The sequence below is a fragment of the Rhodamnia argentea genome, chromosome 2 (assembly GCF_020921035.1).
Source record: "Rhodamnia argentea isolate NSW1041297 chromosome 2, ASM2092103v1, whole genome shotgun sequence".
NCBI lineage: Eukaryota > Viridiplantae > Streptophyta > Magnoliopsida > Myrtales > Myrtaceae > Rhodamnia > Rhodamnia argentea.
In genome coordinates this window covers 23,393,772-23,410,361 of record NC_063151.1, presented here as the reverse complement: position 1 = coordinate 23,410,361, position 16,590 = coordinate 23,393,772, and the positions used below count along the sequence as shown (strand labels likewise).

At 37.0% G+C, this 16,590-nt stretch overlaps 1 protein-coding gene across 2 annotated transcripts; it reads left to right on the top strand.

Annotated features, from left to right (window-relative positions):
- Positions 1–1,935: 1,935 nt before the first annotated feature.
- LOC115755506 (protein PSK SIMULATOR 1-like) lies at positions 1,936–10,661 on the top strand. 2 transcript variants are annotated; one of them, XM_048274620.1, is made up of 13 exons: positions 1,936–2,172; positions 2,293–2,377; positions 3,917–4,215; positions 4,323–4,415; positions 4,513–4,603; positions 6,058–6,154; positions 6,732–6,826; positions 7,353–7,422; positions 7,744–7,847; positions 9,029–9,145; positions 9,279–9,355; positions 9,628–9,672; positions 9,761–10,661. In XM_048274620.1, the coding sequence occupies exons 1-13, from the start codon at positions 2,006–2,008 to the stop codon at positions 10,215–10,217; spliced, it is 1,797 nt and encodes a 598-aa protein (XP_048130577.1). In that variant the 5' UTR covers positions 1,936–2,005; the 3' UTR covers positions 10,218–10,661. The 2 variants fall into 2 exon arrangements, with proteins under 2 accessions (XP_048130577.1, XP_048130576.1); XM_048274619.1 differs by having other exon boundaries at positions 2,287–2,377.
- Positions 10,662–16,590: the final 5,929 nt, after the last annotated feature.

The following is a 16,590-nucleotide window of genomic DNA, read 5'->3' as shown; positions in this document are numbered from 1 at the left end:
ACATAATAAGCAGCCGACAATTTTTTTCATGACTTACTAAGTATCTTTTATTCAAAATTATCAACTTTAATTTGACTGACGTATGAAAATTCATTATATTAGGATATCCACTAATGTCGGATTCCTTCAAACTCGTTATCTTGTTTTGTTTTAAAAAGCATCAACGTTTTTTTTTTTTTCATACTTCTAGAATTACTAACTACTCCAAGACAAAAACAAAAATTTATTTTTGCGGCTTGTTATTAAAGTTACTAACTTTATTAAGTACTCGCCAATTTTAATTTGACTGACTTACCAACATTCGTGAATTAAGTTATTGAATTATTTTAGTCACTTACCGAGTTTTTTTTATTATCTTGCTTGGTTCTGAAAAGTACAAACATTTATTTATATTTCTGAAGTTACCAAATAGTTTAGTAATTTATCGGTGTACATTTTCGTGGCTGCCTATTTGTTGAAGTTACTTTTATATGTTGTTATCCCTTACCAAAGTTCGTTGGTCACATTAATTATCTTATCTTGACTGGTTTTAAAAAGTATCAGCATTTATTTATACTTTCAACACTGCCAACCTAATAAATAATCTACTTATTTTTGTTTTTGTGAGCTACCGAACTTGTTAGATAATTGGTGATTTGTCTATAGAATTCACTTAGAAGTGCAATAGGCCTCTGTCAACCATTTCGATCGTATTTGAACGAAAAGACCATGCCGCAGATTGTTGTTGGATTGTGATAAATTTCTGGGAAAGCCAAGGGACCTCACAAGCCTCTCGATGCGTAGCGACTAAAATAAACATCATCGGATGGATTTTCGAAAGTTCAAGAATTAAATTGAAAAAGAAAAATTAATTTAAGTGACCAAATTAAATAATTGTGACTGATCAAAAAACAAAGAAGAAAATACATGGAATCCAAGTTGATGTATTGACATGGTGACAAAGTTCGGGGCTCATAAAAAAACAATGGAAAAATTTCAAAAAAGGGCTCAAAGTCTTCTAATTTTCTTAAATAAGGGCCTCAAGTGAACTTTATTTTAAATAAGGATATGAAGCGTCCTTATTTTTTTAAACAAGGGTCTAAAGTGAATGTTATTTTAAATAAGAGCCTGAAGTGATCATGAAATTTAAAAAAAAGCCTAATTTCAAGGGCATTTTAATCTTTTTCTATATTTGATTTTTTTCTTTTTATTAAATTTTTCTTTTTTCAATTTCTTTAAAATTTAACAAAAAATTATAAAAAAAATACAAAGGCGGAAGTTGCCTCCCGCCTTTGGCTATCGCCCCACTAGGGGGGGTGGGTGGCAAAAGCAAGCGAGGTTGCCAAGGCCGGCGACCTTGCCGACCGCAGGTGAGGGCCAAGGTCGGGCCCTCCCCCAGATCTGGGAGAGGGCCAGAGGCCCTCGCCTCTAGTTGGCGTGGTCACCGGCCTTCGCTGCCCCCACCGACCCCCAACTAGTGGTGGGCCTATCGTTGCGAGCGGGAGGGCAGCCCTCCCCCTGGTGTGGTTGTCATTTTTTTTTTTCATTTTTAAAGACTAGAAAAATGAAAAAATATACAATAAATAAATCAAAATGAGAACGGATGAAAATGCCTTTTAGGCTAGGCCGACCACTCCAAGGCTTTGTTTGAAACATATTATGCCACTTCGGGTTCTTATTTGAAACAAAGATCACTTGGGGTCCTTATTTGAAAAAATAGAGAGACTTTGGGCTCTTATTTGGAATTTTCCCAAAAATAATTGTGACCGATCAGCGTGACGTAAAGAAAGACACGTGGACAGTAACGCTGCCGTTGATGAACCTGGGTCCAACTTTTAAAAATTATTGATGTGAATATTCGAAAATGAACGTGGGGCCCAGGCGGAAGTTTCCCTCCAAGACAGGCTCGCTAGTCGCGACCGTTTCCCCGGACGACGCAGCGTCAACAAGCTCGGGTTGACTTCGAACTTCAAACGGGTTTCCTTCTCGCTCGGTCCATCCCCCGTCCGATCCCTCGCCACTTCCCATGGTGTTTAACTTGACTTTCGTCTTCGACGATGATTCCCTCAACACTAGCCCCGGCTCGCCGCCGGCCTTCTTGCCTTCGCCGTCGGTGGCTTCTCCTCCAGCTTGTAATGGATGCATCGGCGTCATCAGCAGATTCGACGAGTTGCAACTTCGGGGTCGGCTCGAGTACGGTCCCTCTAGGTCGTCGTTGCTAGAAAACCTAATCATCGTCCCTAATTCTGACTTGAAATCGTTGATTCCCTGCGAGAACTCACGTTTTATCTCGATCTCGTGCGCCAGAGACAGAGGAGCTGCGGAGGAGATGCGGGACGAGGATTCCGGGGGAAGGAACGGTTTGGCAGGAAAAGCGAACCGAATTGCAAAGAAGCAGGTTAGGTCTTCGAGCTGTCCTTGCTATTAAAGGGTCCTTCAACTTTCGCGATTGTTATGGATTATTAAATAAGCCTCCGAGTGGCAATTCATTAGCATAGCAGGTGTTGTTGGTAGCTTCTGTCCTAGTACTTTGAGGTCTCACATAAAAATCTAAGCTTTATGTGAGCCAGGAGTGAAGGCGGAGCTGAAAGCGGTATATAAGTCAATCACCTTCTCCGGAAATCCCAGTTCTCTTTCCTTTTCTCTAACTTATTTAATTCTTTGTAGGTTTTTCCCCCTAAATGTTGTGTGGTGTTTTTTTTTTAAATGGTGCTCTTTTGCAGTCCATCAAGAGGATTTACACAGTAAAAGCTTATGTTGTATAAAATGGTCTACAAATTTCCAATTTGGTATTAGAGCAGAGGGATGTCTAAATGAAAATTGAAACTTTGAGGCCCTCTCATTTGTCTCCCATTTAAAATTTTATTTCCTTCCTTCAACCATGGGTCCACATTCAGCACCCGCGTGAGTAAGTTGATAGAAGCTCACTCGATGTCATAATATCTGTTTTTCCATTTACTGCTGAACTTTAATGGCCATGAATGTATGCGACCAACTGCTAAAGGAAGATCAGTTTGCACATATTCTATTCTTCATGGGACTTTTTCCTGATGAAATCATTGTTCCCTCTTTGTGCTTTTGTGTAAAATAATGTTAAGTAGTTTAGATTTGCAGTCATCTGTTTGACCACTCTTCAGACTGGCATTTATGAGCCTACAGATTGAGCTTTGAATTGCAGAAATCATACTAGACCTGAACTTTTATCATTTTAGCGTGAATTTTATCCTAGAACTCTAGGTCTTTCTGTGTAGTGATGTTTAATCTTAATGATGTGGAATGAACAGAAATGGGAACTTGTTGGCCAATGGGTAGTCAGGTAGTGGGAATGTGGGGAGGGTTGGGAAGTCGGGGGATGCTTGGTCTGCCTAAAATCTTGTCATCGTCATGCTTCTGCATGCCTTTACCCTCATGACTTGTTTTTCCTACTTTTTTCCCCTGTACTTTAGTAAATGTTGGATCTCATTATGCTGTCACTTTAACTGAGCTTTTATCAGCTAGAAGAGCAAAGGCAAGTGGGCTCACAAACAGGATACCGTGTCAGATACATAAGTACTCAATTCTTGTGGATAATGTGGAAGTATAACCTGCATTTTGTCTTTTGTTGGTCTTGTTGACTTTTGGCTGAATGCACTTCTTAAGAGCTGCTATATGTAGGAAAATTGTATGTCCACAAGACTGAAGTTGAGTAAAATGGAGTGATTTTTTATGTTAAAGCAAGAAATACATGGTCCCAGATGATCAGCATTCTACATTTCCAAAGCACTTCTTGTAGCTTAAAAAATGCCGTAATCCCTCATGGTTTTCTTGTGATTTTGTTGTAAACAATCCGGAGATTCTCTTTAGGTATTGATGATGTCAGGATATGGCATAGCTTTCCTTTTGAAGATTCAAAGAACCTGTTAATTTTGTTGTTTAATGTAGTTTATTTGTCGGACAGGTCAAGGAAGTCAGCCTTTTAGTTAAGGCAGTTAAAGTTCTGGATGCAATAGGTGCTAGTATGACAAACTTGAACATGAACAACAGTTTCATGTCAAGAAGAGCAGCAAATGAGAAGATTATAGAAGTGTTGGCCTTTGAAGTTGGAAATACTATCACGAAGGGTGCCAACCTTATGCAATCCCTCGTGGAGCAAAACATTGTATCTTTGAAAGTAGAAGTGCTTCCATCAGAAGGTGTGCAATACCTAGTATCAACGGATATGGATGAACTACTGAGAATTGCTGCCGCTGACCAGAGGTGGTCATCACAGGATTACTATTTTTTTTTTCCTTTAAGCTATACGTGAGAAAATGTGCTACTTTAAATTGGGATGCAAGGAACTTTACTATCTTGCTGTCTGACAGGAAAGAATTGCAATTGTTTACAAAAGAGGTGGTACGGTTAGGGAATCTATGTAAAGATCATCAATTCCACCACTTGGACCTTTATTTCGATAAGTAAGCAATTGAGTTTTTTTATTACTGCTTCTTCCTAAACATAGCTTTCCAGGTAATAACTGATCTTGGGCCTGCTTCTCCCTCTATTGTCTCATAGGATGGAGTCGAGACCTGCATCAGGGACACCATTAAGGAAAGATGCATGGGCAGTAATGCTGCCATTAATGAATCTGGTTCGGCCTACAGCTGTGAGTACTTGTAACCTAGCCATGCATTATTACTTTGGTTAAGAGAGTGGCTGTGGCATGTCTTAGTTAATTTCTTTCTATTGCAAATCTGAAGGTAATTTGCACCTTATGGCAAAGTTTCTTGCTGAGAAATCGCTTTCTGTTTTGTTTGGGTGATTATCCAGAGCCATTAAGGTGGAGGGAATTACCTTGTTTTGATATTTCATCCTCTAGGAGGATATTTCAATGATTTTTTTTTCTCTCTTATTTTAGTCTTTCAAAGATCATTTCTATCTTATTGCTGTCTCATTTTACCCTTTGGATGAACTTTCAGTGATTTGTCTTGTCTTCACATCATATTCGAGTATCGTTTTTTTTTTGTGTCCGAAATTACCACCTGTAATCAAAATGGAAAATCATGCCTTTAAAGTCTACATAAAGGTAACCCCACCCTATCTGCCAAAATTCATTTCCATGCATCTGGAAATCTCGATTGCGTAAGAAGGCCTTCTGGCGAAGTAGTTTGGGAACTTTGTTGTGACGACTTTTGCAATCAGGGTTGTTCTTGAACCTGCAGATAGATTCCTACTTATTAGATCCTCAAGACATCGCTTCTGCAAGGGATTATACAATGATGCTAGTAGAGATAGGTCTCAGGATTCAGTTATTGTCAGTGAGGAAGGGCAGCGCAGAAATTCAGGATCTAAGCATTCATGAATCAAAACCTCAGTAATAAGTCAGGAGGTGTCTCATCAATGTGACTGGCCACTTGCATTATTCTCTCTCTTGCAATCTTCCATACCAGTAACATTATTAACACGGAAGCTACTTCTAAAGTTTTCTACTCTGCATATGTAACCTTGTGGAGGCTTTACTCATTAACCTCAAACTTTCTGTTAGTCAATTTTGAAGAGGGAATAGAGCGCTAGATATAGACTCACCAGTAGGAGAACAACTCATATTTAGAAATAAAAACAGGTGTATCTGGACATCTTCCAAAAAATGACACTAGCTAACTACAATCTTGCATACATGTGGATACCCACCAGTGAAATTTTGTGACAAGCGTAAAATCAAGAACAAAGAGATGCAAGTAACACTATTGTATCTGGTAATGATATATGGTGGTCCCAAAATTATTTCTCCTCTCATGTTTGTAGCAGAGTGTAGCGCAAGTTTCGTTGTTTCTTTTTTGTCACATCTGTGAAATCTAATTGTCGATCCTGAAAGGGAATTTTTAATTTGAAGTAGAACGGAACCTCTACCGGTTCACCTGTCATTACATCATTAACACCAACAGTACAAGTGGTGCTGTCACCTTATTGGAAAAGGATGAAAATTGCGATCATTAATGACTGAAAGAAAGAGTGTAATGAATACATTCAATGACTAGCCACTATTGTTTTTCACCACCAATGTGTCTGGAATCAGGTTCTTTCATTGAAGTAATGACAACTAGTCTTTATCAATGACAGGAGTTGTATCACGAATTACATGCCTTGGACAGCTACGAACAAGAGTATCAGCATAAGCTGCAAGAACATATTAGCCTTGATGCCAAAGATAAAGACGGTGAGTTCTCAAGACATGATGTCTTGGTTACAGACTATGGGACTTTTGTCACAGCTTCCAAATTGTTTGCGTCAGTATCTCCTTGGATAGCGACTCTATATGCTAAATAGATAATTTCCTTGACACGGTTACTCATTGGATTGTTTTGGAGTCCAGGCATTTTGATATACGATGCGACCGATGTATCATTGTCTGGGCCTTAATGATCTTGAGTCTTTTTTATTGGTTTCTACTGCTTGTTTTATCTATCATCCTTGTGGTGATTCAAAATCTGCACCTTGTTTCCTCTTTACATGGATTGGACCAGTCTAACCTATTTTTAATTGCTCAAACAAAATGAGAAGGAAAAGGAGAGCCCTATTGATTCAGAGTCACTATAGTCATTTTGCGACTCTAATCTTAGATTGAGGTTGGCGTGTTAGTGGTTGGATTAGAAAAGATGTATACAGGGACAGGGACCCAAGAGGAAACTGTAACTCCTCATGTTCTACAGAGTGTATCTAATTAACTTTTTCCTTGTATAGTTTTCATATTTTGCAAAAAGCTTGTCCTTATTGTTCACTTTGATGGGTGAAAGAGAGCCTTCCAATTCTGAGGTCGAAGCTAAGGAGTCAGAGGAGGCATGTGAAAAGTTTGAAGAACATATCACTTTGGTCAAGGGCTTTGGACGGGGTACCTAGTTAATTCTGCTCTTTCAGCTTTTTCCTAGACTTTGTTCATGTCAATAGATTCTCAATTGCATAGAATTACAAATTGTTTAAATTTAGGAGGAAATAGAAAGAGCTTTTCCCCGAAAAATCTGTGTATGTTCTATTCAATAAGGTTTGAACAGAAACTTCGAGATAATTTCATCTTCTATAGTCACACTAAAAAAATCCTTTTCCCTGTCTAATATTTACTGCAGTTTTTGCAGACTTAATCTGCATATGATGCAAAAATACTCTAGAAGTAAATTCTACTTTAGTTGGGAAAACTGCTGTGACAAGGATAATATTTCTTGCAGAACTTTAACGGAAATGAGATTAAAGATACAAATGAACTACAGAAAACTGGTAAATTAACAAAATGATAAGCTGTTAGCGTGTTCACCCATTATGTTCTTTCAGTAATTAGAATGCCCAGATTATAAGCAGTTTGTCTCTTATTAAGTATGATTGAAACAATTGCTGATACAACAATCTTACTATTTGCTCTTTAGGTGGTGGAGAAACTTGTGGATATTATCCTTTGCCTACAATATGAAGTACTTAAAGCCTTTGGTAGTGCTGGTATGCTTTGTGAAATGCAAAGATCCTCTTCCCCTTAAAATCTGTCTTCATTCTGGAAAGAAGAAATATGAACTATGCCAAGATGAAATCAGAAAAAGATGCGCTGAAATGACTGAAGTGTTGCTATTATTTTGTTGCATAAGTTTATGAGCTTATGGATGAACTTTTATCAAGTCCCTTGTCGTCCACCACATTTACTTTGTTGATCATTCATCATATCTATTTGTCCTCCTATTGACGATTAATTTAGTGAAGTCCACGAATGGAATATTGGTCTCTTCATTGAAACCTTTGTAACATCTTTGATCTTTGACCGTACAGATTTTGAAAGAGAAGCAGGAGGTTCTGCCAGCAGTGGTAGCAAATTGGGATCTTCTGGCATGGCTTTGCACTATGCAATCATTATAACTCTTATTGACAATATTGTGAGTCCATATATGTCTGATTTTGACTCTTCTGGAGTTCTCTTTTCCTAGTCTATTTTTAACTTTCCATTTTCATTCAATTGTGTGCATCCTCATTTGGGTTCTTGGACTAATCATGATAGAAAAAGCACGTGTAGTAGCTGTAGAATACTTCATCACCTATCACTCATAAAACACTAAAATTGCAGTCTGCGTCCATTCACTCTGGATCTGATATCTTGTACTGTGGACTGACCTGGAAAATGCAAAGGCCAATTTATGCATGCATAGTTTAAAAATAAACATAAAGAAGACATCATTTGCTTGCCAGAATCCTAAAGTTCTCAAACTGAATTCAATGTGGACTAGAACAGGAAAGTGGCTTGAAACTTTTGTGCGGTTATATACCACCACATTACTGTTCTTAAATACAGATCGATCTATGGCAAGCAGGCTGACCAGCCTGTATTAACTGTAAATATGAAAAAGACGTCATTTGCTTACCAGAATCCTAAAGTTCTCAACCTGAAACCAACATGGAGAAGCACGGGAGTGACTCGAAGCTGTTGAATCTGTCATTGAGTACATCTACCACTGCATTGGCTTTGTTATAGCTTTCCCACGTGATGTCTTGAAATTTCTATCAATCATACTCGTTTTATTTGGAGTGTGGCCTCTGCTATAAATCTTCCATATAGATCTTCCAATATTTATTCAAATTGTTAATTGTTGAAACAGTAAGGAACATTCATATGATTAAAAACTACTGCATACTGGTACTTAGCCTCTAGAGAATAATCTGATTATCTTCCTGAAACTTGTTGAGATGATCTAATATGCTTTATTAATATCTTTTCGCATTAAAATTCCATTTTCTCAGTGGCATAAGAGTTCTGCGATTGGGAAAACTGTCAAATGGCTTGATGATATGAATCCTATGATCACAAGTTCTTAGACATGAAGATAAGTCTTTTTAAACGTGGTTGCAAACTGTCATTTATCAACTCAAAGTAGCTCACATAGAATGACATTGGACTGTGTACTGTTGCAAAGAATATATTGGTGAAATAGCAAGAAAAGTGTGAGAGGTATCCATTAGTAATTCCCTTTGATGCTAAACATGGAATTTTTTTTTTTTGGTCAAAGCTAAACATGGACTTGGTATGGTCTTTTTTTACCCATTTAACATCTATTCCAATTAGGTGACTCATTCGGGCTCTGTACCTCCAACAATGACAAATGCATTGTACCAAAGTCTGCCACCAGGTATAAAGTCAGCTCTGCGCTTTTGGCTGCGGCAAGGTCAGATTCAGGAAGAGGTATTTTTGTTTATTATGTAATCGTTTTTACAGAATGTAACTAAATATTTTTCTGTATATATTGCCATGGACCAGTTCTTAAGCAGAATATATTTCATCATCTGGGGTATCCATTATGTTGGTGTCTGTGCAGCCTACAATTCTAATTATTAAAGCTCAAATGGAGAAGACACTGTCGTGGCTTGCTCCAGTTGCTGCTAACACAATCAAGTAAGCTGCGAAAATATCTGCAGGTCTATGACAAATTGTGATATAAACTTGAGAAATTATGTGCTTTTACCATTGGTCCTCACCACTTGTTTACAAGGTTTATCATGTGTTTGTACTTTGTATGCATGTAGTCTCCCTTCATCAAACAGTTTTAGCCCTTGGGTTGGACTTCTAATGCTAATAATTCTGCCTCTCATACTGTTTGCTTTTTGAAGTATCGATTCATGATTAACACGTATTGCTTAACTCCGATTTTAAATTGTTTGAACTAGAGCACACTATGGCTTTGCGAGACTGGGAGAATGGCCAAGTATGAGGTACTTAAGCTTAGACCTCCATGTGCTCTCCTTTGATGTTTCTTGCCTTTAAACATCATCAAGATTACTAAGTGATGTTCTTTTTCAGGTCCAGAGTGAATCAGAGATGCACTGTCAAGGATGACTTTGTCAGATTCAATACTCTATATCACGCTGATAAGGAGAAAACTGATTCCTACATCGTTGAACTGTTGTTCTGGCTTCACCAACTGGTCTGCAAAAGAAGGGCTATAAACAATGGAGTCACCTGTTCACTTGACTCGATGGTTTCTTCTCTAAGCAACGAAGAGATTAGATTATCTTCTCACAGTTTGCGTAAGGATGTAGATAAGAGGAAGCTGATGCCAAGAACGAGAGAGACTCTTGAATCTGAAACAGAAGGTCCCTGTTCATGCTATGACCATCTACTGTGTACGGGTATTTGTGATTCTCCCACCAACAGAAGTCTGGGGGTTTCAGTTCCGATTCTAAAGACATTATCTATGGATTTCGGCATAGACATGATGACTGCGTTGGATGTCATTGATGGCATTACCGCCCCTTGAAGTATTCTTGCAATCACTATGAGTTTGATACAATGATAAGGGTACATCTACCCTGGGACACTGGAGCTGCAAGTGAGATAGAGGACTTTAAGACATTGTTCGGCTACGTAGCAGATGCCAGAACGAAATATCACATAGCCTGTTAGTGCTGATACAATTAGAAGAGTATCTAAGGTGCTGTCTTGCAAGACCATGTGAATACCCATGTTGCAGCTGCTCAAAAGTGAATTGAGTCTAATTTGCATATTCATGGACGACTGTCTATTTCACTTTGCTTTTGCAGGTCGCCCGGTTTGGAGAAAGGGCATGATCAAGCTCAACCATTTGGGTGATGATTGTTAGAATGTACATGTAATGTCGAATCTTGTTGTGATCTGTATATAGTGGCCATACGTAATGGCTTCTACCGTGCCGTACTGTTCCCATGCGCCTTGGAGATACGACTGTTTCTCTTCCCTGCTACAACTGCAGAAATCTCGAGCGATCGTTCTTAATGCAATGTCCTGTCTTATCGAGAAATGGAAGGCATCCCATGATATGATATTGTTCCCCATCGAGTTCAACCTCGTTTGATTAACATAAGTAGTGGTTCGCAAAGAGAAAAGCAATATCAATAGCAATTCAGGCTTAACGCCAAGAATGAGGATAAAATTTAAGCATGACAAGCACATTCATACTTTTAACTCCTTTTCGAAGGAAACGTCAGCTTCCTCCCTTTCTTGCGACTTGCGAGTAAACACTTGCGACGCTTTTGGTAACGTTTCTAATTTTTTGTTTTACTGTTCTTTTGTTACTCAGAAAAAAAAAAAAAAACAGAAACCCATTTGGAAATGTAAATTGATTTTTATTCTTGATAACTTAAACAATAAGTAAAATAAAAAAGTAACTTCTTTGTTCTTGAGACCAAAAAGAGAAATAATGTCATTTTAAAAAAATAAGCTCAGTATAACACAATACCCATCTTTATAACCAGGGAGTCCACCGCCCCGCTATCGGCCATAGGTCAATGCCCCGCCACCGATAGTTTTACAATTAAATAAAAAAAAATTGGGATTAGAAACATTTAGGATTGTACCAAACGCATTTCGATTTTTTTCTATTTCGGAAATATAAATTTTGTACAATTACCAAGCGTGTATTTTTGTTCAGAAACTGTTCTCGGGAATAGAATCAGAAAAAATAACTTCTACTCAGAAATTGTTCTCACCAGAAACCTTGCCAAACGCACTCTTAGATACAGGCCTTGCCTAAGGAAATCTAAAAGAAGAAGTCCCCTTCATGTATTTCACATTTCCCTTACAAATGCGTTTGTTTCTCCGAAAAATAAATAGATCAGAATATAATTTCTTTAAACTAAGGCCTCATTTATAGCACTTGAAATAGTTACTCAATAAAAAAAGTTACCATCATCCATAACAATCTATATCTATACATTTTCCTGGATAATGAATATAGCTTTCATTGATTCATGTTTGTGAATGATGTGAGCAAACATTTTTTTTTTATAGTAACCATTTAATTTCTACCTTTCATTTCGACATGAATCGATTAAAAGTCATGATCCATGATAATGAATGGTAAAAAGAATTGTTGGATATAGTGCAAAAAAATAAGTAATATTTCTTCCTTTTCTTGTGAAAATTTCTTTGCCAACAGTTTTTTTTAAATATTATTTTTGCATTTATTGATATTTCAAGTAAGTTATTCATCAAATGACACGTAATCTTAAGTCTTGATTGGTATTTTTGCAAATAATGATGCATTATTTTTTGGTGCTCACGTCCGGCAAAAGTGGATGAGAAAACAACGGGGATTTGGGGCCCAAGCCCATGATTACGTATCTGGTTATCTAACTGTAAGAAGTCACTGTGAAACAACTACCAAGCCTTTCGACCAAAAAAAAAAAAAAAAAAACTACCTAGCCTTATAAAATTTATAAAGCCTCATTTTACAGCTGAACCCACCGCAGAAAAATTCTACCAAATAAATTGTTAGCGGGAAAATTGTCCAAAAAGTCCTATTCTTATTGTATTTTTGTCAATTCGGTCCTAAATGTTTTAATTTTGCCATTTGATTCCGAAATATTTTGGTGGTTTGCCAATCGAGTCCATCCCGTCAATTTTGGCCTGAAATCACCGACATGGATGCTGGTCATCCTATGTGGCACCGTCGACGCTGATCTGGACAATTTTTCACAATATTTTGATAATTTTTTCAATTTTTTATTTTTATTTTATTTTTAATTCCTTCTTTTCTTATCTATTTGTTCTCTATGTGGCCGGCGAGGATCGTTGGGACCTTGTCAGCCAAAATTGACTGGATGGACTCAATTGGCAAATTATAAAAAGATTTGGGATTCAATTGGCAAAATTAAAATGTTTAAGATTGAATTGGCAAAAGTGCAATAGATTTAGCACTTATTTGGACAATTTTTCCCTTGTTATTGCCGACAAGTACGAGCTTAACTCACGAAATGTATAGTAATCATAGCAATTCACGCACAAAACATGGGGTTTTCACAATACCATACTCTTAAGGATATAGAGGCCACTCGGTCTTGTAAGTCAATTTCTCAAGTTGAACTTGAAAAAAAAAAAAATGCATCTTGACACATGCATCTTACCTCCCGGTGATCTGGGCAATGCTTAGTCCGCAGAATAAGTACATCCCAAACGAACCAACATAAGAATAAGTACTATTAAAAAAAGAAAAAAAAAAACTATAGCTCTGGCCATTCTTCAAGGTATAAACAACATTTTATTAATGAGAAAAACTCTAAAAAAATTTTTAAACATATTGATTGGCACCAATCGAGTTTATCTAGCCAATTTAGGTCAAAAATCGCTTGTGAATGCCGGCTATCCTATATGGTACAACCAAAACTAGCGTTGACATTTTTTTAATTTTTTTTAATATTTCTTTGATTTTTTTGGTATTTTTATGTTCTTTACTTGTTCTTCTTTTTGGGCTGAGAGCCGACAACTGCTTGACCCTCACCGGCCATAGGCGAGGACCAGGACGCCCTTGCCAATCATGGGTGATGGTTGGTATGCCCTCGTTGGATCAAGGCAAGGTTTAGAATTCAATTGATACCAATGCAAAAGATTTACTACTAAATTGGTCCAATTAAAAAGTTTAGGATTGAGTTGGTACCAATGTAATAGGTTGATGATTTTTTGTTTCCTTTCCCATTGATTAATGGCTTATGTAGACATGTATCTTCTTCCAATATCATGAGCCGTATGTACATGAATGCCTCTGTTAGCTTCACAAATAGAAGCTGCAATGCTTGAAGTGCCTTACTAAAAACTACAATGGAATTCTCAAGTTAGGTATAAGAGGTGTCAAATGGGTGGGTTGAGTCGAATATGGTCCGACTCATATTGACCAATTTAACCTATTTTAACCCATTTTAACCCATTTTTATGCATGACAAATTTAACGACCTATACCCAACCCAACTCATACTCGTCCCGACCCATATTGCTAAATCACTTTCATACTTAATCTAATTTAGCAAAATTTATGAATTATTAAAAAGATTATATTACTAAAACATTATGTACAACTTTATAATTAAAAAAATTAAAATAAAAAATTGATTTTAAAGATCGTTATTTAACCCATTTATGTTTTTAAGCAACCAATTTATGACCCACACTCTTCAATATAGGTTAGAATGTGGATTCTTGACCCATTTTGTCATCGTATAATCATGTTCTATTGCTTTCCCGACAACATGCAAGTCGTCTCATCCGCCCGCATCAAAGTTAATAAGCAAGAGATGTTGTTATTTGAACACATTATCTATTAGTGTATTCCAATTAAGTATTTAACCACTCAGCCCGCGACGGTTAAACGCAGGCCATGTTCAATATTAACGAATCTATCTAGTCGTTTGGTAAACCAACTTTAATATGTAATCTAGGATTACCCATTATCAAAGGGGAAGAAAAATGCTTCATAACACCTATTTTAGCTCGATTTTTCCCTTGCATCCATAAATGTTTGGACATATTATTGTGTCTTTTAAGAATTTTCAAATCCATTATGTACATTCAAACTTATTTTAAAAAATAATAGTAACTTAATTAGGCATATCAACTCCTTTAAATCTCGAGATTCACTTAAAAGAAACTCAAGTGGCTCGAGTTGGACTGCAAATTAGATTAGTCGTTTACAAGTAATCGATGAGTTGAGTCCAAATTACTTGCAAATAGCTTGACTTAATTTCATATTAATCGAAGAGCACATCATGATAGTGACGAATCTCTCATGCTTAATGGATACCACCTTATAGTTGATGGAAATTGCATCTCGAAATTTGTACTATGGAAATCACTTAAAGATGCTTTTGCTTTTTAGGATAATCAATCGGTCAACTATGAGAGAAGAACAATCCTTACGCATCCATTGCATGATAATGCAACGGGACAAGGTGTATGATCTTCGATCGCCAAGCTCCGGCATAGAGCTGATTAATACCTTGACTTGGCAGCATGATGCGATGTTGTTGGTTTTCGATTAGTAGTTGTTTGAATCTTGTGTTTTGAAATGATATGAAAACTAGATTGTTTAGTTTGTGCCAAGGGAATGGTGCTCTCACTCTCGGGACATTGATTTGCATGCGGTACCTACGGACATAATGCTCGTAGGTTCACGAAAATACATTATCTTCTAAGTACCGCTGGGCTAATAATCACCATTATTCATTTACCAAATTTAGCAAGAAGGGCAACCGACAGTTCAAGTTTGATCCTTTCCGTCGTGTTTTAGCCACAATTTTTTTTGGCTTAAAAATTCAGTTTTGGTTATGTGCAAATAATTATGCGACACCCATTTTAAACCAGAAAAAGAAAATCAGTCACATCGCACATAAATATTGCTACTATAAAAGAACTCTTCCGCCCCCAAAATTAAATGAAATTCTGGTTGTTCTATGTCAGTTTAATAATTTGAATTTATGAAATACACACACACACACACATATATATATATAGATGAAATGTAATGGATAGTTTTTAGAAGATATGAGCTACGGCTCCTAGGGGCAATTCTTATTCGGGTTCCACACTTGTTAAGTCAATGTCACAACTAAATAGGCCTACTAAAGCTTGCCTACTATAATTAATCACGTCGGAATGATCAAATCAGAAAAGATTGATTATCTTATTAAATAATACATAAAGTCACATTCCGAATGTCTTATCTTATTAAATTATACATAAAGTCACTCCGCTTAGTGAGTGATCCGCCATTTGGGATATGTTTGTGATAACATCTAATTTATGAAAAGTCCTCGAACCAAAAAAAAAAAATCATACGATTTACGTGAGTACTACATAAACCTCAATAGATTTTCATCGGTTCAGTGGCTGATAAATAGATATACTTGCATTGGATGTGTACCGAAAGATTTTAGTGTGTTTTCATATGTATCGGGAACTTTTGAAAAGGAAACTAGCTTTTGAAAATTTTCAATGAATCCAAGTCTGTAGATTTCAATGGAAAGAAATTTCAGAGAGATTACTTCCAAAAGAGAGATTTTATATCGACAAAAACGAACAAATGGAAACCGGACAAAAATGTTTACGAGTTTTCTTGAAGAAATTCATGGCTAGAAACAACGGATCGTTACTCTTACAGTAGATTACTCGCCCTTCATCATTTCTCTTTCTGGTTAAGAGCTATCGTATTGTCTAAGATTAATAATTGTCATCAACATACCAAAGCATCAAACAACTATAAATTACTGCTCAATCTTTGTCGGCAATCAAATTTTCTCAACATAATCATGTTCTGTTTCTCTCTCAATGACATGAAATTGTTATGATTTGAACATGTGAGGTCTGATTTCAAGCCATGTTCAATATTAACAAATTTATCTCATCCTTTAGCAAACTAATTTTCATATGTAATCTAGCATTACCCATTATGAAAGGGGAAGAAAAATGGGTTCCTAACATCTTTTTTAGCTCAAATTTCCCCTTAGAGTTGAGCATTGGCAACCTCGAGCTTCACTCAAAAGAAACTCAAGTAGCTTCAGTTCGACTACAAATTAGACTAGACGTTTACCAGTAACCGATGAGTCGAGTCCAAATTACTTGTAAATAGCTTGACTTAATTTCGTAGTAATCGAAGAGCACATTGCAATGGCCGTGAATCTCTCATGCTTTGTACTTTGAGAGGAATGGCGACCACCTCGTCTCAATAGTGATTCTTCACAAACTACATGGTTGGAGTTTTGGCTGTCAACACGCAACCATGGATGCTCGGTTATGGCTCTCACCACCGCCCAAACAATGGCTGCGTTGGTTTCGGAACTCAAATTGAGGGTGGGTTTGCTGTCGGTTTCGCCGCCCATGAACCAAAC